The 22,446-nt window shown below is 49.9% G+C and overlaps 1 protein-coding gene across 4 annotated transcripts in view; it reads left to right on the top strand.

The window, feature by feature from the left end:
* The window catches only part of ARAP3 (ArfGAP with RhoGAP domain, ankyrin repeat and PH domain 3), a 59,228-nt gene that overhangs the window by 8,336 nt on the left and 28,446 nt on the right, over positions 1 to 22,446 (top strand). For all 4 annotated transcript variants that reach the window (XM_034778959.1, XM_034778958.1, XM_034778956.1 and 1 more), the window contains exons 5-7: positions 26 to 102; positions 16,558 to 16,815; positions 17,314 to 17,383. In XM_034778959.1, the coding sequence (XP_034634850.1) occupies positions 26 to 102; positions 16,558 to 16,815; positions 17,314 to 17,383 (405 nt within the window). The remainder of the gene's footprint in view (positions 1 to 25; positions 103 to 16,557; positions 16,816 to 17,313; positions 17,384 to 22,446) is intronic.

The raw sequence follows: 22,446 nt of genomic DNA, 5'->3' as shown, positions 1-22,446 counted from the left end.
AGCTCTCACCAGGGTCTCCTTTCAGAGCACTGGGACCCCCGCTGTGCCAGGCTGTGAAGTGGTGCCAGAGCACTTCCCCGAGCTGGAGAGAGAAAGGCCCAGGTAAGTACCTCTGCCCATAGCCCCTGGCCTCAAACCTGCTCCATGGAGTCTCTCCGCTCTCAGGAAGCAGGAAAAGCAGGTTGGATGGTAGTTTCCAGGCTTTGGGGAGAGGTGTCTGCTGCTGGGGCAATAGAGGGCAAGGAAAGCCAGGGTCAGTCTGGTTTGACTGAGGGAGCTGCTCCTTCCGTGTGTGGTGAGAACCTGGCTGCCAGCCCCTGGAGGAGCAGGTGGGGATGCCAGGGTGGGCAAGGCTGGCACCTTGGTGCTTGTTGTATGTCCCTTGCAGCTGGATGTGCTCCTTCTCTCGCCTTTAGCTGGGGTGAGGCAGTCATGCCATGCCATGGACCAGCAGCCGCTGGTATGTAGGGGGCAGATCAGCGCTCCTGGCGAGGCATGGCACCTCAGCTCAGAGATTAGCGGCACCACATGCTCACAGAGCGTTCTGCAGATTGGCCAGATGCTCCAGGGGTTGGTTGGGTGTCACACTCGTTTTTCTTCTCAGCCATTGTTAGTATCTTCAGTGCACTCCTCCCCAGCTTCATGCTGGCTTGCAGATGGCCTGTGCCAGGGTGATCCTAACTGCAAGGGGCTGGGGCCGAATGCAGAGGCAGAGGCATCAATCGCAACCCCAGAGTAGGGTTGAAGTTTGCACTTGAAGTCCTGATTCAGGCTCTTATGTATAAAGTGCAGAGGATTTAGTCTTCTCAAAATGACATCACTCTCTCTCTCAGCACAGCATGGGCATGTCACAGATACACAGGGTCAGGGCTACACCCCCAGCTGTGCAACAGTGTCTAGGAGGCACCTCTCAGTGTGCCAGACCCCCAGGGGGTCTGACTCTTCCTCCAGGGTCAGCCACGTGGCTTCACCGCCTCCCCAGATTGGATCTCTGGGGCTCCAGCCCCCCTGCTGCACCTCATAATCTCTGCTCAGAGAGTCCAACTGAGATGACCCCAATGGAGACCAGTCCTCTCTGCAGAGATCAATGCACCTCGCCCAGCATTGACAGTGACACTCACCCAGCACTGTCGACACAGTCGGGTTTTTTCGTTTACTGGCACACAGCACAGAAAGGCCTTAGAGTAGTACAGAGAACTGAAGGTTAAAGCATAGTCCATTCTGGTCAGCCCAGAGCCCAGCCAAGCTGTAGGGAACCCCTTGGTTAAACCTTGGTCTGTCCCTTTGTCTGATCTCCTTCCTCAGATGCCAGTTGAGATCCCTGACTCCTTCCAGCAGCCTGCTCTTATTCCCCATCTCTCCAGTCTTTTGATCCCGACTTGGAGGATTGTTGTGCATGTTCCCTAAGGAGAGGCATAGAAATCCATCTCCCCTCTGGTTGCTAGGTGCCAATGCCCTCGTGACTGGATTTGCCACTGCCTTCTCAGATGCTCCCTTCATATGGAGACTAAAGCCTAGACAGTAGGTGACACACACACATGTATGTGCCAGCCTGCCCTGAGAGCAAACAGTCCCCTTCCACTCATTTGGTAACAGTGCAGCACACAGGGGAAAATGGGGCACAAACAGGACTCATAAAAATATTCCCACTTGGTCACAGCATGTAAATCTGTTAATTAGTTTAGGAATAACACTAACTGCAAACTACCATGTAGTTAATACTCACTGCAACCTTGGGCTTTGGCTACACTGGAATGCTTTCTTATTTTTATTTTTTTTGTAAGTTTAATGCTTATTTTCCCTCATTGCTCTTCATAACAGAAAGTTTCTCCTTCATCAGAAACCGTAACTGCCGTGTAACACCATGCAAAATCTGTATAATTATGATTAAAACATTTCAGTCTTTGGGACCCAGATTAGAGTAAAATGATTCTTATGGACATTAGATTTTTTTCATTTTCCCCCCTCATGGGTATCACTGTTGCTTGCTACCAGCTCTTATTTCCCTTCAGCTCTTCTGTCGGAGAATCACACGTTTGTTTGTTAACGAGATCAAGGCAATGCTGCTTTCTGTAGAATTTACTTAGCCAACTGCATCTTCCCATTCAGAAACCTACCTCTCTCCCTCGGCCCATCAGAAAGCTTAAATTAGTCCCCTCCCCCACCAGGTAAATCCCAGCAGAATTTAAAGGGACACTATCCAATACTTATTTTTAAATTGACTTTCCATTACTTCTGGTAGCCCCTTAGCATGGCAAAAGAAAATGGCTTTTCCCATTGATTTGTCTAGCAAACACCAGTTCGTTGTCCTGCCTTGCTAACAGAGCTGAAGCTAAGTCATTGCTTTTTGCCTAAATCTCTGCAGCGAGAGATCCAAGACCCAGACACCTAGAACTTGGTGAATGTTCATTTCCAGCTTCACAGTTTGTGGCCCAGGTCAGCCCAAGATCTGTGCCCCATTTCGGTTTCATTTACATCCTCTTTAGGCTGGTCTCTGCACAGGAGTGAATTTCTCCCTCTCTGTGCTAGTGCTGTGAGGGAAGCCACCATGAATAGGGTCAGTATTTGGAGCAGAGTTATTTCGATACTCCTTGATGCTGAGTGGCATGGGGAGACTCAGTGCCTAGTATTGACTCTGTCCGTGTCCTTGAAGCTGAGAGAGAGAGAAAGAGAGAGAGAGGAATGTGCTTGGTACATGTGGGATCAAAGAGCCTTGATGACATAAACAATAATAAGAAGAGCAAAGCTGAAATGATTTGTCATGGCCTCCAATCATCAGAGTGGTTTTGTCTTATGTTCTTTACATGGAGGAGATGACTACATACACGGCCACGAATATGTGTGTGGTAATGGACCAGCTAGTACTGGATGGCATCAAAGGCTGCATGTCATCAGCTCCCTATAGCCAGCCATTAACTAATGAAGGCTCTCCTACAGCTCAAGAATTAAGGGCCTGTGCCTTTGGAATGGAAGGATCTAAGTTGAAGATCTGCTGCCCTCATTTAGTGCCAGGTGCACACAGTGTGTAACAGTGAAAATCCGAGTCCTAGGGAGTTACTGCTGCATGAGCATGGTTTAGCTGATCAATGGGCTCCAGGGTCTCACTAGCCAATTAGCATTTTCATTTCCCCTGGAGGCGCCTTGCTCGTGTGCTGGCTGGAATAGAATTTTAGCAGCTAAGAAATGCTTTAAACGCTCCAGAAAAGGCTAGGAAGACTCATTCCTTTGGAAGTGAAAATGTAGGATGGCTCCCAAGAGCCATGGATGAGGGAGCTGGGCTCTGTCAGATGGCTGAAGTTTCCTTTGAGAGAGTCATTGCACAGCTATCCAGGAGACTCTGGACCACATCTAAGAACATAAGAATGGCCATGGAGAATCAGACCAATTGTCTGTCTAGCCCAGTGTCCTGTCTTCTGACAGGGGCCAATGCCAGGTACCGCAGAGGGAATGAACAGAACAGGTAATCAGCAATCCATCCCCTGCTGCCCACTCCCAGCTTCTGGCAATCAGAGGCTTAGGGACACCCAGAGCATGGGGTTGTGTCCCTGACCATCTTGTCTAATAGCCATTGATGGACCTGTCCTCCATGAACTTATCTAATTCTTTTTTGAACCCTATTATAGTTTTGGCCTTCACAACATCTCCTGGCAATGAGTTCCACAGGTTGACTGTACATTCTACTCTGCCCAGCTTGTACCTGGCATTGGTCAAAATGAGGTTAGCACTTCCAGACTGATGTAACTCAAGTCCAGTTATCTATGGCCCCTGTGGGCCACTCAAGCACTCGGAATCAATTACATACAGTAATGGCAAAGTTCTTGGTTTAGGCTTGTAGCGGTGATGAAATAAATTGCAGGTTCAAATCAAGTCTCTGGAGTACATCCTCAGCTGGGATGGGTCCTCAGTCCTTTGTTCAGAGCTTCAGTTTGTAGCAAAGTCCTTCCAGAGGTAAGAAGCAGGATTGAAGACAAGATGGAGATGAGGCATCAGCCGTTTATAGTCTTTTCCAGGTGTAAGAACACCTCTTTGTTCTTACTGTGGAAAATTACAGCAAAATGGAGTCTGGAGTCACATGGGCAAGTTCCTGCATACTTTGCTGAGTTACAAGGCGTATCTGCCTTCTCTCCATGGGTCAGTTGTATAGCTGATGGTCCTTAATGGGCCATCAAGCAGGCTAGGCAGAGCTAACACCAACTTGTCTGGTATGTCTCCCAGAAGCATAGCATAAGTTTGAAATACAGACAGTATAGAGCCAATATTCACAACTTCAACTACAAAATTGATACACACATATAGACAGCATAATCGTAACCAGCAAACCATAACCTTGTCTTAGACACCTCATTTGACCCTCTTTTTTACAAGATTTGGTGCCACTCCGGGACTTTGGTTGCAACCATGTTCTATATGGTCCCAGATTATATCAATAATGTCACAGACTCTCCAAGACATTTCTCCTGCCCGAGGGCTCAGGGGTGGCAGTGATCCAGGAGCCAATATTGAAGTCTGCAGCCCCAGTGATTCCTCTGAACTGGGGTAACTTTTAGGGGCAGAGCTGCCGACTCCCGGGCTGCTTTATGTCACCAGGACAGTGCTCGACATTTTGTGGTTACCTAGTGCGGCATCGTCTGTGCTTTGTAATAAAAGTCCCACGTCCTCATGCAGCTTGTGTGTCTGGGAAAAAGCTTCTTGACATTCAGCCTAGGTTTTCCCTTAATTTATTATTTAGACATAAACAACAAGGAGTCTGGTGGCACTTTAGACATAAAAACTCATTGAAGCCAGTTAATGCTGCTAAGGAACAGTAATGCAAAATTCAAACCTTCTCACAAACCCAAAGAAATGCAACGTAAAGGCATGCATATGGACCCACAGACACACATACGCAAATGCCCTGCCTTCTCACACAAACGCATCCCAGACATTTACAACACTTCTCTAGCAAATCAACCTGACTCAGATACATCCAGACAACCTACACTCAGTCCAGTGTTCCTGTGCTGTATATTAACTGATTACCACAGTTGTGCAGTACCAACTGTGCATGAGGCGCTTTAAAGACAAATTAGGCAGCAGGAGAGCTTACAATCTAACTGATAACACTCTAGAGAGCTGTGGGACAGGATGTCACATGAAGCTGGGTGATAGAATGGTCAGATTTAGCAGATGATCTACTCTCCCCTTCCCTCCTCCCCCCCCCCTTCTTTTGAGGTTGATGGAGGGTGTCATGTTCTTCTCTACCAGATCCGGAGTGGCTACAGAGCTTACTTGTGCACACCAACTGTGTTCATCATAAGATACTGTAATGCTTTCCCAGATCTGACTAAGGTTAGTTTAAATACGGTATTTTACACACTGCCACCTGCAGGCTGAACAGTATAATACAGTTTAGCATTCCATCACATCTCCCCCTTTAAGTTCTATATTGCACCATTTACAATATTTATGCTGTCTTTGAAGTTCAGTAAGGATTTGTCTGTTAAGTGTCTCTGAATTGTGCTGGTTTTCTAATTACAAGACCCGAACATGTAACAACTTGGTCAGCTGGCTGTCCATTAGTTGCAACGGCTAGCTATGGTCAGTTTGGAATCCTTGAGATGCCTTCTTGTTCTGCATTTGTCATTTGTAGAGTTTGCTCTGTTGATTGTTCTTTTTGAAGAACAAATTGTAGATGTCAGTGGTTTCTGTTGAATTCTCCACTGTTGGTCTCGGTGACACATGATCTGGTGCTGAATTCTTTTCCTTCACGACAGCAGGGATTGTCCGTTCATTTTCTCCATCCAGTTTGACATGAGCATGGTCACCAGGTTCTAGACTTGGCAGTTTGCTAAGGCCTTGTCTACACTACGAGAGTAGTTCGATTTTACTTAAATCGAATATTTGGAATCGATATTGCAAAGTCGAACGTGTGTGTCCACACTAAGGACAGTAATTCGACTTTGTGAGTCCACACTAACGGGGAAAGCGTCGACATTGGAAGCGGTGCACTGTGGGCAGCTATCCCACAGTTCCCGCAGTCCCCGCTGCCCATTGGAATTCTGGGTCGAGCCAGCAATGCCTTCTGGGTAAAAAAATGTGTCGAGGGTGCTTTTGGGTAACTGTCGTCATCCATCCATCACTCACTCCCGCCCTCCCTCCCTCCCTGAAAGCGCCGGCGGGAAATCATTTCGCGCACTTTTCAAGTCATTGACAGCGCGGACGCCACAGCACTGTGAGCATGGAGCCCGCTGCAACCATCGCTGCAGTTGTGGCCGCTCTCAACGCCTCGCAGCTTATCATACAGGTTGCCCTGAGGCAGATGCAGAAAAGTCAGGCGAGGAGGCTACGTCAACGCGGTGATGGCCTGAAGTCTGAGAGTAGCACAGACCTCTCAGAAAGCAGGGGACCCAGCGCCGAGGACATCACGGTGGCAATGGGTCATGTTGATGCCGTGGAACGGCGATTCTGGGCCCGGGAAACAAGCACTGAGTGGTGGGACCGCATAGTGCTGCAGGTCTGGGATGAATCACAGTGGCTGCGAAACTTCCGCATGCGGAAGGGAACTTTCCTTGAACTTTGTGAGTTGCTGTCCCCTGCCCTGAAGCGCAATGACACCCGGATGCGACCAGCCCTGACTGTCCAGAAGCGAGTGGCCATAGCCCTCTGGAAGCTTGCAACGCCTGACTGCTACCGGTCAGTCGCGAGCCAGTTTGGGGTGGGCAAATCTACCGTGGGGGTTGTTGTGATGCAAGTAGCCAAGGCAATCGTTGATGTACTGCTGCCAAAGGTAGTGACCCTGGGAAACTTGGAGGCGATCATAGATGGCTTCGCAGCGATGGGATTCCCAAACTGCAGTGGGGCCATAGATGGAACTCACATCCCTATCCTGGCACCGGACCACCAGGCCAGCCAGTACATTAACAGAAAGGGCTACTTTTCCATGGTGCTGCAAGCACTGGTGGACCACAGGGGACGTTTTACCAACATCTACGTGGGATGGCCGGGCAAGGTTCATGACGCTCGTGTTTTCAGGAACTCTGGTCTGTTTAGACGGCTGCAGCAAGGTATTTACTTCCCGGACCACAAAATAACTGTTGGGGATGTGGAGATGCCTATAGTCATCCTCGGGGACCCAGCCTACCCGCTAATGCCCTGGCTCATGAAGCCCTATACAGGTGCCCTGGACACTGAAAAAGAACTCTTCAACTACCGGCTGAGCAAGTGCAGAATGGTGGTGGAGTGTGCTTTTGGACGTCTCAAGGGGAGATGGAGAAGCTTGCTGACTCGCTGTGATCTCAGCGAAACCAATATCCCCATTGTTATAGCAGCTTGCTGTGTGCTCCACAATCTCTGTGAGAGCAAGGGGGAGACCTTTATGGCGGGGTGGGAGGTTGAGGAAATTAGCCTGGCTGCTGATTACTCACAGCCAGACAGCCGGGCGATTAGAAGAGACCAGCGGGAAGCGCTGTGCATCCGGGAGGCTTTGAAAGCAAAGTTCCTGAGTGAGCAGGGTAACCTGTGACTTTCTAATTTTGTGTACAGAGAAGCCTTCACCCCACTTCCAACACACGTTTCAAAATAAAAATAGTTCAACTTTGTTAAAGCACACCGTTTTCTTTAATACTGTTTTCGCGGGAATTTTTAAAAACTGGGACGCAGACTGTGGTGCGGAGCGGGTGTAGTGTAGTCGCGCGAATGCAGCTTCTAAACTCAAGGACTGACAGGCTCCGCTGCGGTGGGATGGTTCTTTCAACGGAGCCTGTCACCCCTCCTGATAGGGACTGTGTGTATGGGGGGTCTATGTGACTTTGTGGCAGGGGGGGGACGGTTACAGATCCCCTGCTGTGTGGCTCTGTGATCCTGCCTAAGGACCGCCGCTTAAGATCTCTAACTGCCCTCCCCTGCCACAAAGTCACAGAGCAACCCACCGCCCACCACATAACATGAAAAGAACCTCCCAGACTAACCAGGGTAAGTAGTCACTGCATCACTGCACTATGTATGTGCCTTGCTGCTGTGCCTGCCCCCGACTATGTACCCTGCCAAAGGTGACTGTCCTGTCCAATTACCAACCCCCTTTCCCCCCCTCCTCCAAAAGAACATGATGGAAACAGTAGTTAACAGAAACATATTTTTTATTATCAACTACACATGGGACTGGGAAGTGAAACTTGGACGGGGGCTTGTGTCAGGCGGGAAGGAAAGTACTTGTCAAACTTTGGGGAATGAGAGCCTTCTGCTGCTCGAGCTCTCTGCAGGGGTGGAGTGAGAGTTAGCAGGGACTCTGCCGCCTCTCCTTCTGTGCACTTTGGGTGAAGGGAGTATGGGACTTGGTGGCGGGGGAGGGCGGTTAGAGATGGACTGCAGCGGGGCTCTGTCCTCCTGCCTCCGTTCCTGCAGAACATCCACAAGGCGCCGGAGCGTGTCCGTTTGCTCCCTCAGTAGTCCAAGCAGGGTTTGAGTCGCCTGCTGGTCTTCCTGACGCCACCTCTCCTCCCGATCCATGTTTGCTTGGTGCATTCGGGTCAAGTTTTCCCGCCACTGGGTCTGCTGTGCTGCCTGGGCTCGGGAGCAGGCTATAAGCTCTGAGAACATGTCCTCCCATGTCCTCTTCTTCTTATGCCTAATCCTCCCTAGCCTCTGGGAGTGTGATGACAGGCTAGGTTGTGAGACAGTCGCAGATGGGGCTGTGGGAATGGGAAAAAGGGAGTGAATTCCTCAGAAAGCTAAATGTACTTGTGAACAAAGAACATAGTCTTTCTCTGTGAACAGGACCATGCACAGCACCTATCACATGCGCACTCAGCACAAGGTCGAATTCTCGGCCTTCGCATTCAGTGTCTGGGGTTTTGCAGAGCACTTTTGAGAACCCTGTCAGGACAACGGAATTGCTCTTGCACGCAGACATGGTAAGCCGTAGATTCGTGGCAGCTTAAAACTTTAATATTAGCAATGGCCTCATTTCACATTGAAATCAATGTCGGTCCCTGCTGCCAGCAATCCGGCAAGCAGGAAGTCTGCTCCTGTCCCACACCCTCGCGGCTGTCCCCGGGAACGATCCCTTTCGGCTGACCCTCTCCCGCCTCCACCGCGTGGCTGCAAACCAGCGGTTACAGTTCTGTAAAGGAACGGTAAAGCAGTCCCAACACTAACATTCCCCTACCTCATTCAAAGCAGGTCGTCATGAGCGACATCACCCTCATGAGGATCTCTGAGAGCGACAGACAGAGAATGCTCCGGGAAAGCCTTCAAAGACCAGGGCCGTATGCCGCCATGCTGTGCCAAGCAATGATTCCGGAGTACTTGCTAGTCTCGTGGCGCGGCAACGTGTCCTACAACGGAGGACCCAATAAGGCCGCTCTCCCCAAGAACCTAATGCAGCGGATTTCAAATTACCTGCAGGAGAGCTTCCTTGAGATGTCCCCGGAGGATTTCTGCTCCATCCCCGGACATATAGACCGCATCTTACTGTAGCTGCAGTAGCAGGGACTAAACAGTAGAGCGGCTTGGGCAGGACAATCATGCAAAACCGGACATTGCTAGATTTTTTTCAAATAGTTGCACTGCCCATGACTGAACCGTTAAGTTAATCAAACTAATCATGAGAAACCCATTTTTTAAATTGTTAATAATCATGTTCTGTTACAAATAAATGTTTAGATGTTTACAACACTTACTGGATGATCCTTCACCAGATTCTGTGTCCGGGGTAACGGCTGGGGAGGGTTGGTAGGGGATCTCTGTAAGGGTGATGAAGAGATCCTGGCTGTCGGGGAAATCAGCGTTGTGAGCGCTGTCGACTGCCTCGTCCTCCTCATCTCCTTCCTCATCTTCCCCGTCCGCTAACATGTCCGAGGATCCGGCCGTGGACACTATCCCATCCTCAGAGTCCACAGTCAGTGGTGGGGTAGTGGTGGCGGCCGCACCGAGGATGGAATGCAGTGCCTCGTAGAAACGGGATGTCTGGGGATGGGATCCGGAGCGTCCGTTTGCCTCTTTGGTCTTCTGGTAGCCTTGCCTCAGCTCCTTGATTTTCACGCGGCACTGCGTTACATCCCGGCTGTATCCTCTCTCTGCCATGTCTTTAGAGATCTTCTCATAGATCTTTGCATTCCGTCTTTTGGATCGCAGCTCGGAAAGCACGGACTCATCGCCCCACACAGCGATGAGATCCAAGACTTCCCGATCAGTCCATGCTGGGGCCCTCTTTCTATTCTGAGATTGCACTGCCATCAGTGCTGGAGAGCTCTGCATCGTTGCCAGTGCTGCTGAGCTCGCCACGATGTCCAGACAGGAAATGAGATTCAAACTGGCCAGACAGGAAAAGGAATTCCAATTCAAATTTTCCCGGGGCTTTTCCTGTGTGGCAGTTCAGAACATCCGAGCTCTTACTGCTGTCCAGAGCGTCAACAGAGTGGTGCACTGTGGGATAGCTCCTGGAGCTATTAGCGTCGATTTCCATCCACACCTAGCCTAATTCGACATGGCCATGTCGAATTTAGCGCTACTCCCCTCGTCGGGGAGGAGTACAGAAGTCGAATTAAAGAGACCTCTATGTCGAACTAAATACCTTCGCGGTGTGGACGGGTGCAGGGTTAATTCGATGTAACGGCGCTAACTTCGACATAAACGTCTAGTGTAGACCAGGCCTAAGTGAACAACATCTGTTGTAATAGTGCTCCTAAGCTCTTTTAGCCTTTTTATCTGATTTGGCTATTCTCTTCAGATCTGGCCATTCAGAGATAGAACTACTGTTCCAACTTTGGAAAGAATCTGACTTGTCTTCCCATCAGGAGTTGTGCTAGACTATATGCAGTAATGTTACCTGAAATTGGGCCAGCTAGTAAGGTTAGGGAGGACTAATGACCCACCAGAGTTTGGCAGAAAGCAGCACATTTATTATACTGATAGCTAAGCTCAAAAGAAGGGGGGGAGGGGTCACACTCACACTCGCATACTCATGCTCCCAGGACAGGCCCGGCACTGGAGATGTCAGGATCCTTCAAAGTAAATGTTCCACAGTGCAGCGATAAATGGTGCGATGAAGGTAAGTCTTCCCGAGGCATGATGAAATGCAAAGCGGCGAACCACTGGCCAGGCAGTCCGGGCAAAGGGCCTTCGCGGGAGATACAATCTTGTGAGTGCACTGCTAAGCACATGGCCCCTTCCCCTTTTAAGGACCTGCTCCTCATGGCCTGCGACTAGAGATGACTTGTCCCTGTCTGGTTGGTCACATTCCACCTCAGAAAGTGTCCATGCAGTGCCCATGCATTGGGTGTGTGATGTCTGGAACTTTAATTAGGCAGCAACCTTGTCTATCTGGGAGCTCTTCTGATCTTGCAGCTGTTCAAGCAGCCCATTCATTCCACAAGCATTCCAGGAGGGAGGGGGAGGGAGAGGGGGAGGGGGAGGGGGAGGGGGAAAGCCACTTCACAGGTATTCAAAGAGGGAGAGGAGACAAAAGGGAGGGGAAAGTGTAACAGACCTTTTGAGCATTATACATAGCATACAGATCACTGCTCTTCCTACAACAAGTAGCTGCTACTGGCATTGATCTGTTACTTAGAGGAGCGAGGAATGGTTCTTCCTGCTGTAGGATTTTTTTGGCTGTCCCTGCAGCTCTCTCAGCCTTCCATTCGGTTTGGGGAATGTGGACTGCTTGTAATATGATTAATATTATATTTCATTTGGCAGTGAATTGTGGTCCATTTTCCATCACTAGTTGTTGTGGAATATGTAAGTGAGCAAAAGCGCACCTCAGTTTCTCGATAACACTTCAACATGTTATGTCTTTCAAGTACATTATTTCTATATGCCTGGAAAAATAGTCCATGATAACCAGGAAATGATGTCCTCTGAATTCGCATAAATCTACAGCTAGTCTCTTCCAAGGAGTCTCTGGTAGAGGTGTTTGTATGCTGTATGGTTCAGCATTTTCTCTTAAGTTGATTTGTACTGGGTCTCCTTTCAAAAGTACAAAATCAAGTACTCTGTTGAGTTCTTCCTTTCTCACTAGGCACAATATGGCTGCCGTGCTGTGGCTGAGAAGGCTGTTGGTCTTTGATCATGTACTCTGAATGCAAAGCTTTTGTCTTTGTAAATGGTTTCTGTGGTGAACTGGTCCATGCAGTTCAGAATCCCTCCAGGGCTAGTCAGAGTTGTCAGGTGACTTTTGCTCTGGGAGGGGTTGAAGGTGACTGTAGGTCCCGTCTGCGATAACACTGATGCCAGCTCCTGAGTCAATTTTAATGTCCAATTGTCTTGCTGTGAGTATTCAATTTCACTCTCCATGCAGGCTCTCTGTAATCACACTGATAGATCCCAGAAACAATGGCTCTTTGCCTGTAATATCAGTCAACGCCCTGACTGCTTTGGTGCAGGAAACAACTGCAAAATGTCCATATTTCATGCATTTATTATACTGCACACCTCTGGCTGGACATGCATCATCTCTTGGGAGATGACTTTTTCCACACCTTGTGTATGTAGGCTGGAATTTGTCCCTTTTAGCCCTAGAATTCTTTCTCCTTGCCTCTGGGGTTTTAGGAGAATTACTTTTAACAGCCAAATGTCTATTTATAGTTTCTAAGCTAGTTGCAGGTTGTGACTGGGTGCCTGGATGGGCCACACTGAGAATGCTACACTCAGGGCAGATTGCAAGTAATAGGGTTTATTCTATAATTAGATTCACCAAGCCAGTAACAAAACAGCTTCTGTAGCACCACATTGATCAACAAGAAGCCAGATACAGTCCCCTTTAAGCATTCCAGCCCTTGACTTCCAACTAGACAGCAAAGTCTAATATAGAGAGGGGTTATTGAAAACCTGGTACACCATATGTGAGGTTCACCAATCCCAAAGGACTGGACGTTATCCCCAGGTCAGTTTGAGTCTCAGATCTTACCCAATAATCCCGCTGATGCCAATCCTTTAGTAACTAAAAACTACAGGTTTAATAATAGAAGGGGAAAGAAAGAGGAGAGTTACAATGGTTAAAAGCTCAACATACATACAGATATGTGTAAAGTCCATAGGCCAATTTCACAGCAGAGATGGTGAGGTGAGGCTGCTGATTTGTAAAAGTCTTTCTGGAATCAGTTTAAGGGGTATAGTCCAATAGGCAGTCCAGGTGTAGAGTCTGGTCAAGTCTTTCCAAGTATTTTCCAGGTTATTCCAAATCATTATTTGGAAGATCTCCATCTTATGACTTATATTTTTCCTATTCAAAGTTTAAGTAGACTAGAGCTGGCAAGATAAGGCCTGGACCTGCCCCTGAGGAACAGGCAGTGCAGATTTGTGTGTGGAACGTTGCTTTGAAGCTAATCTTCTATTTCCTCTGCAGACACAGATAAACTAGTTGCATTCATTCACATCAGGCAATTAGCTAATATTTCATTATAGCATAGTGAGTTGAAGACAATGTAAATAATATTATTAGTTTCCTACAGTATCTTACATCTTTGATCTTATGATTAACTGAACCAGCCTCGTGCATAATATAAGGCAATTAAGACATGAAAAGGAATTAGTATCTACAAGCTAATCTGGTTACATGGTGTGACGTTATTGACATAAACTGGGACCGTATAGATCATTGTTGCAACCAAGGTCCTGTAGTGGCACCCAAATCTTGTATAAAGGGGGTCAAATGGGGTGTCTAGGACAAGGTTATGGTTTACTGGTTATGATTATGCTGTCTATATGTGTGTATCAGTTTTGTAGTCGAAGTTATGAATATTGGCTCTATACTGTCTGTATGGCAAACTTATGCTATGCTTCTGGGTGACATCCCAGACAAGCTGAGATTAGCTCTGCCTAGCCTGCTTGATGGCCCATTAAGGACCATCAGCTATACAATGGACCCATTGAGAGAAGGCAGATACGCCTTGTAACTCAGCAAAGTATGCAGGGACTGGCCCATGTGACTCCAGACTCCATTTTGCTGTAATTTTCCACAGTAAGAACAAAGAGGTGTTCTTACACCTGGAAAAGACTATATAAGGCTGATGCCTCATCTCCATCTGGTCTTCAATCCTGCTTCATACCTCTGGAGGATCTTTGCTACAAGCTGAAGCTTTGAACAAAGGACTGAGGACCCATCCCAGCGGGGGATGTATTCCAGAGACTTGATTTGAACCTGCAGTTTATTCCATCGTTGCTGCAAGCCTGAACCAAGAACTTTGCCATTACTGTATGTAATTGATTCCATTTAACCAATTCTAACTCTCATCTCTATCTTTTTCCTTTTATGAATAAACCTTTAGATTTTAGATTCTAAAGGATTGGCAGCAGCGTGATTTGTGGGTAAGACCTGATTTGTATATTGACCCGGGTCTGGGGCTTGGTCCTTTGGGATCAGGAGAACCTTTTTCTTTTACTGGGGTATTGGTTTTCATAACCATTTGTCCCCATAACGAGTGGCACTGGTGGGAGTACTGGGAAACTGGAGTGTCTAAGGAGATTGCTTGTGAGACTTGCGGTTAGCCAGTGGGGTGAGACCGAAGTCCTCCTAGTCTGGCTGGTTTGGTTTGCCTTAGCGGTGGAAAAAACCCCAGCCTTGGGCTGTAACTGCCCTATTTGAGCAATTTGTCCTGAGTTGGCACTCTCAGTTGGGTTCCGCCAGAACCGCATTGTCACACATGGTTAAACTTCTAACAAGATATCATGCTTGGAAGGGACCTCAGGAGGTCATCTAGTCCAACACCCTGCTTAAAGCAGGACCAATCCCCAGGCAGATTTTTGCCCCAGATCCCTAAATGGATCCCCCCTCAAGGATTGAGCTCACAGCCTTGGGTTTAAAAGGCTAATCCTTAAACCACTGAGCTATCCCTTCCACACAAACACAGCTAAACAGAGACAAATACACATAGCATCCACCCTTTGATTCACTGACAGTACAGGCAAACACATTAAAGAGTCTAGTCTACTTAAGGTGGCTTTGCTAACTATTTACAAGGAATGCCCTGTTTACCATTGCAATACCTTTTTGATATGCCCTTAAGGATTGCTTATTGGTCCCCTAACTTGCTGATTGTTAATCCTTCACTGGTTCAGCTTTACACAGGTTTTTCAAGTTTTCAAGTTTCTCTAGGTTTTGCTTTTTCATCATTTCAGACTGTTTTGCTATCTGTATAGCGGTGGCTAGGGTTAAATCTCTCTTCACTTGTAGCTGCTGTGAAAGGTTTATATCTGTTAACCCAAGACCAGCCTCTCCCTCATATTTTCATGTTTTGCATTCCCCAAATCACAGTTTTCAACCAATTTATTCAGAGTTCTTATAAAACATTCAACATTTCCCCCTGGTTCTTGAATTCTCTGGTGAATACATGCTCTTTCATAAGTTGTAGTTCTCTGCAATCTAAAGTATGCATCAAACGTAGCCAGAACCCTTTCATAGTCTTCTTTGTGACTGTCTTCAGTAAAGTCAGAGGACTGAAAGATTCATTCTGCTTGCCTTCCCATAGCATAACTTAAAGAAGATACCTATATATATCCAGTTTCTTTGTGCCGTTTGGGAGCAATGTGAAATCTTGCAAAATATTGTTTCTGGTCTGTCCAATCTGAAGGTTTATTAAAGCTGAAGCTCTCTGGGGCATGTTGATGAGATCCTGCAACCTTTGTTGATGCTCCTTTTGTCTGCAACCTTTGTTGCTGTTTTCCTTCTGTTTCTGTTCTTAGTTTACTCCTGACACCATGTCATGTTCTTCTGTACCACATATGCGTTGGCTGCAGTTTGGCATTCCATTACAGATGGTTTACAGGCCTTCTAGAAGAAATAGAGGGAGCTGAAGTAAGAGGATTAAAAATAACAGACCAAGACAGGAGGGGTGCCCCACGGAGGAAGGGCAAGTGCCAAAACTAGAGAAAGGAAAACAGGTGGGGAAACAAACAGAGACAAGATCAGAGTAGGAAACAGCAGCAACATCTCCTGGCCCTAGTTGTTACCCTGTGTGGCATGCTACAGTCCCCTCTCCCACACAGCTGGGGTTTGTGGGGCAGGAGGGGGGCGATGCCAGGGTTTGAGGGACAGAAGGGGGGTTGATGCTGGAGTTTGAGGAGTGGAGGGAGGGTCAGTGCCGGGGTTTGTTGGGTGGGAGGGGAGTGGTTGGTGCCTGGGGTTTATGGGGCGGAGGGGGTGGTGGTGCTGGGGTTTGAGGAGCTGGGGGGGGTCGGTGCCGAAGTTTGAGGGGAAGAAGGGGGGTTAGACCCCACTGGCAGCCCAAGGATGCTGCTTTCTGTGAGCAATCCCAGAGCATATGTTTAGGGGCTGCTCTGCGCCCGTGCCGGGGTCCCACATGGCTCCTTGTCATTTAAGGTTTGTGGGAGCCATCTGGGGGCTGTGAGGCACTCCGTGTGGGACTGACACGCAGCACATCTCTACTCCCGGACCCCATAGGTACAACCTAAACATCTTGTCCGGTGCCCTGTGGAGCGTGGGCTAGGGCTGAGCGCTGGCTCTGTGAGGAGGAGCAGGGCAGGGCTAGGGCTGAGGCCGTGTCTGTGCTGCCTGGGGGCTGCTGGACCCCAGCTTCCCCTCGTCCAGAAAGCAGCAGTAGGCAGGCTGTGTCCCACCCACAGGACCAGCAGCGAGGGAACAGCCGAGGAGCACGAGAGCCGGGCCCAGCGGCTTGACTGGATCCTCCAGAACGACATGAAGGACTATGCCATGGTGGAAGCTCCCCAGGCTGAGGGCTCCCAGTTCAGCCTTCCATCTCACCTCTACTCAGATGAGGTCCTGGATGACTTGACCATCTCCCCATACGCCAGCTACACCTTGCTGTCTGAGCGTCCACCCACCATGCTCAGCGGCTGGCTGGACAAACTTTCTCCGCAGGGGTAAGTGCCCAGCCCCAGGGAGGGTTTGTGAGTGCCCGTCGGGGGGCGTTGGTGAGCGATGAGCAGGTCCCCACCCTGTGCCTGGGTAAGGCCATGTGCATCTCTGGTTGGAGATGGGTTTGGGACCCACACTGGCTTTGCCCAGGCTCCACTCCTGGAGTCACTGTCTGTCCACAGGAGGCTGGTTTGCTGCATGGCGGGTACTGGTGCATCTTGGCATGTGAATACACTGGGTGCTGCCATGCTTGGTGAGGCTGCCAGCTGCAACTAGGCCTGCAACTGCTGGGAGCCTTGCCATGTATGTCATGCTTGCCTAGACCTTCTGGGCCAGTCGGGTCGCTGGGATGGTGCAGCAGGACTGCTGGGAGGGGGAGTCTGACCCATGGAGCGCAGCTCTCACCTCCTGCAGGGGTGCCCTAGCTGGTCTAAGGGTGTCTGGGGCCAGTGCTCTGCCAGAGTCTGACCCCAGCAGCCTCCCCTCCTCTGCCCTCCCACCAGGAATTACGTTTTCCAGAGGCGCTTCGTCAGATTCGATGGGAAAAACCTCATGTACTTCCACAGCGAGAAGGTAAGTCTGCATGGGACTGCACAGCGGGCAGTCTGCTACCAGGGCCCAGTCAGAGGATGGGCTGTCAGGAAAGGGAGAGGGGTGGGGCTGGGAGGGTAGGCAGGGTTAGGAGAAGGGGAGAGGGACAGAGTTAGGGGCAGTGCTTAATATGTGCGGGGGCTGAGCCCCAGCACCTCTAGACTTGGCAGTTAATAGCTCTGACACCTCCATACCATGCCACCCTTAATTCTGACCTGAGCTGGGCGCTCAGTCAGCAGCCGCCACTCCCTGGCCTCACAGCCAGTGCTTAATTTGTGCGGGGCCTGAGCTCCAGCACCTCTTTCATTATAAATTAATCCCTGGTTAGGGGATGGGGTGGATTTAGGGGATGAGGTTGATGGGGGAGAGGAAAGAGTGAGGGATGGGGATGAATTTGATGAGGAGGGAGAAGAGATTGGGTTGGGGGATGGGCTGGGATTAGGGGATGAGGTTGATGAGGAGGGGGAAGGGCTGGGGTAGGGATAGGGATGAGGTTAATGGGGGAAGGGCTAGGGGTGGGAGTGGGGTATCCCAGTCCCAGTTTGTTTAACAGGAGCAGGAGCACCCCCTTGAGCCCGGGTGCATAGCAGTTTCCATTCTCTTTCTGCCCCTGTATTCCCTACTACAGTGCCCCCTGTCCCTCCCCCTTCGGGCTGTGACCAGGCTGGACTTTGCCAAGAGGAGAGGAGGGGGATGAGGGAAACTGGTTCTGCCCTGTGAGTCCGAGGGGAGGTGGGGCAGGGGAATGGTGTATTTTCCCCTTGAACAGCCCCGTGCCCCCCAGCTTTGGGTGGGGGTCCCCTTTGCCAGACACCCAGGGAGCCTTCCCAGGACAGCAGGGTGGATTGGCCTGAGCTGGGGGTGTTTGTGTTGCCCTGGGTGCAGGACAGGGTCTGGCCTCGTGCTCAGGGAGAGGGGAGCTCAGGCTGAAATAGGGCCCTGCGCACCAGTGACATGCAGCACCCCAGCAGGGTGCCAAGGAGCTGAGCCGGGCTGCTCTCCTGGGCACCCAGGACTCTATTGCCCCCAGGTACACTGGAATGCTGCAGCTAGTAGCCAGGAGCTGTGCAGCTCCCAGTGCGTACGTGGCCTGATCCTGGGAACAGCCCAGGAGGGGGCCCGAGTGCCTCTCACCTGACCAGGGAGACATTCTTAGGGGAGGCTGTATATGTGCCCCCCAGTGCTGTGGATGAGGAATATCCTGGGAGCAGGCACCAGGAGGAACATGCCAGAGCCAGGGAGTCGTATGTGCTTGGCTCTGAGACATGGATGCGTGATGCTGGAGGGCTCCTTGTTCATGGCCTCTCAAGGCACATGCACTGCATGCGCCTGGGCCCAAGGGCTGAGCTGTTTGCTCACTTTGTCAGCACCAGGGACTTGGTCTGGGCTCTGAGTCAAGCTGGGCCAAGGCCTGTCCATTCACACCCCCTGCCATCCCAGAGGCATTACGGGGCAGCACCTATGCATGTGTAACCCTTCTGCCAGGTGGAGCCAGCAGCAGCCAAGGCTGGGTTCAATATCTAGGGGTTCCTTTCTGTCGATCCAACACAGAACTGGTTTGAGCCCCCACCCAGTAACCTGGGAAATTTACATATCATACCTGGGCATCTCTGAGAGGCAATACTTCCTCCCCACTCACAAGCACAGAGTCTGAGTGTGGAAAAGAAACTTTTTATAAAAGGAGGGAAGTAACTTGGCATTAATTTGGGGGAAAAAACACAGAGTTCATAAACATAAACTGTGAGTAAAAGACCCACCCCAAGTAGGTTGGGCAGTGTCCTTTTCATAGAATCATAGAAGATTAGGGTTGGAAGAGACTGCAGGAGGTCATTTAGTCCAATCCCCTACTCAAAGTAGGACCAGTACCAACTAAATCATCCCACCAGGGCTTTGAAAAGCCAGTCTGTAAAAACCTCTAAGGATGGAGATTCTACCACCTCCCTAGGTAACCCATTCCAGTACTTCACCACCCTCCTAGTGAAATAATGTTTCCTAATATCCAACCTAGACCTCCCCTGCTGCAACTTGAACCATTGCTCCTTGTTCTGTCATCTGCCACCACTGAGAACAGCCGAGCTCCATCCTCTTTTGAACCCCCTTTCAGGTAGTTGAAGGCTGCTATCAAATCCCCCCCTCACTCTTCTCTTCTGCAGACTAAACAAGCCCAGTTCCCTTAGCCTCTCCTCCTAAGTTATGTGCCCCAGCCCCCTGATCATTTTTGTTGCCTTCCGCTGGACTCCCTCCAATTTTTCCACTTCCTTTCTGTGGTGGGGGGCCCATAACTGGATCCAATACTCCAGATGTGGCCTCACCAATGCAGAATAGAGGGGAATAATCACTTCCCTTGATCTGCTGGCAATGCTCCTTTTCCCCTCAGGGTCTTAAGTCCAGCAACCCAAAAGTCCCCTTCACATGCCTGACCCTTCTTTGAACCCCACCCTCAGTTGCTGCCCTTGGTCAGTGCAGACCCAGAGTTCAGATGTGCATCTGCAGAGTTCACCTCCTACCCTGGGTAGGAGGTAAGAGGCATCTTACTCACTCATCACACCTCTCCACTGCCACCTGCTTGCCACTCCTGCTGGGCAGGTCTCTTAGTGATTTTTAGCTCTGTGCAGAAATACAGTCTGGCCACAAGTGATTTTAGGTCTGGGCAGAAACACAGGCCTTGGCTACACTTGGGAATTCACAGCGCTGCTGCGGCAGCGCTGTGAATCGCAAGTGTAGTCATGCCACCAGCGCTGCGAGAGCTCTCTTGCAGTGCTGTATGTACTCCACCTCTCTGAGGAGAGTAGCTTGCAGCACTGCGAGTGAGCGTGCAGCGCTGCAAGCTCTGATTACACTGGCACTTTACAGCGCTGCACTCGCTGCGCTCAGGGGAGGGGCGTTTTCACACCCCTGAGCGCAGCAAGTTGCAGCGCTGTACAGCACCAGTATAGCCAAGGCCACAGTCTCACCACAACTCATTTCAGCTCTCAGTGAGCCATTTAACATAACAAAAGCAGCTCCTAGTGAAACCTATTTAGCTCTATTCTTTTAAAAGTGAGGAAAACCAGGTTAAACCACTCTTACAGAAGACCCTGGTTGAGAGTGTACAGCCTTCTGACTGGGGAGATCTAGTGCCTGCTTAACTTTTACAGTACTCAAACATTTAAGCCATTGTTTTACCAAGATTCTTTTAGCTGAAAGTGACTCCCTCCTTTGGGACAGGTTAAGCACAGTCCTTCTTTTCTGTATTCCCACAATAATTACAAACATTGGTAACCATATTTCACTACCTCCACATTCAGTACTAACATAATTTGTGACCCAACATCAGCCAAGTTGATTACAATGAGCAAAACACCGCCCCATCAGCTGATATCTACCAAATCTAAGCAAAGCAGGAGCAAACTGTATTTACATAAACACACCCAGGGTCTCTTCCCCCCTCCCACCTAGCTGTCAGGGAAGCCTTCATTCAGATTCTGCTTACTCACACTTGCCCAGCAGCTTGCCAGGGAACTCTCACTTGGTGCTGTTGGAGCCAGGGCCGGCTTTAGCAAGTGCGGGCCCGATTTGGAGCGCTGCCCAGTGAGTACAAGCCCCACGAGTCTTCGGCGGCACTTCGGCAGTGGGTCCTTCATTCGCTCTGAGTCTTCGCTGCACTTTGGCGGCGGGTGAAGGACCCGCCGCCGAAGTGCTGCCAAAGATCCGGTGCGCCACCGGGTGAGTAAAAATTAAAAAGGCCACTGGGCACGAGGCCCTCTTAGGCACAGGGTGCAGGGCCCTCTTAGGTGTGGGGCCCGATTCGGGGGAATCAGCCTAAAGCCGGCCCTGGTTGGAGCAGAATGCAGAACCTCTTCCCAGCCACGCTGGCATGGAAGCAGGCCCCAGCTTGGGTAAGGAGGCGGATGGCAGTAGAGCCACTGTGCAGAACCCAGCTGGGTGGCACGGTGGGCCCAGTGTCCTGCACCTCGTGTCGTCAGTCATGCCAAAAGTGCAGAGCGATGGTAAAGCTGCTCCTAGAGCAGAGCTCACTTAGCCCAGTTCCACACAGCTCTGGGCACTGCTGAACAGGCCTGGTGTGAGCACTGTGCCACGCGACCTTTCTCCTTCTTTAACACCTGGGTGGCAGCTCCACCGCTTCTGGCCTGTGCTTAGGGCCAGGAGTCACTGAGGTGTGTTGGGACACAGCTTGGTCTGAGCATGGGACTGTGAGCCAGGAAGTCGGCTCTGATCCTGGCCCTGCATGGCCTCATCTTCAACAAGAGCCCTCCCCTCTCTGGGCACACAGTTACCCCACTGCCCTGCCTTATTAGGGCTGGGAGGGGGCTGGACTAGGACAGTGTTACCAGCTTTGCCTGTTACTTTGGGGTATGCTCATTTATTACCTTTACTTTTCTGGGGGTGGGGGGAGTTCTGTACTTCTATCAATGTATAGCTGGTATCACTTGTGTTCTCATATGGAGCTCTACTTCTCCCTGCTGCAAGTTCCTCCAATGGAGTTATCCTGCAGGACCTAGGTTCCCCAGGGCTGGGTTCTTCCAGCCCTAGAATTAGATGAACACATACATGAGAGGACCGGCTTAATCAACACTCACAAGCTGACTCCTTATATGTTCCTGGACTCAGCGGATTGGGTCGAGCAGCACTTCCAAGCTGCTACCCTCATATGTCCCAGGTTCAGCACATCTCTGTCCCCACTTTCACGTTACAATTGTTCTGATAGTAACCCACATGATGAGCAAATCCCACAGGATTTTTGGCCGCTGCAGGGATCGTTTAGCTTAGGTACAAGGAGCGTTGCTGCAGAGCGAATGAGGAAGCCAAAAACACCCACAAGGGGGAGAGAGAGAGAAACAACCAGCTAACTAGCTTAACCATGAAAGGTATTTATTGCCAGGTAATAACCATAGGGGAGCCAAACAAACAAAACAGTTATAATATTAAATCTAACTTAAACTTGATTATAAAAGTCAGCTTTAGAAAACTAACTGATCACACAAGTCAGGGTCAGAAGGCAATACCTAGAGACAGAGAGAGCTGGATTCTCACCACTCTGTGAA

This window comes from Trachemys scripta, chromosome 8 (assembly GCF_013100865.1).
Source record: "Trachemys scripta elegans isolate TJP31775 chromosome 8, CAS_Tse_1.0, whole genome shotgun sequence".
In the NCBI taxonomy this organism is placed as follows: Eukaryota; Metazoa; Chordata; order Testudines; family Emydidae; genus Trachemys; species Trachemys scripta.
This window is presented reverse-complemented; position numbering and strand designations above follow the sequence as displayed.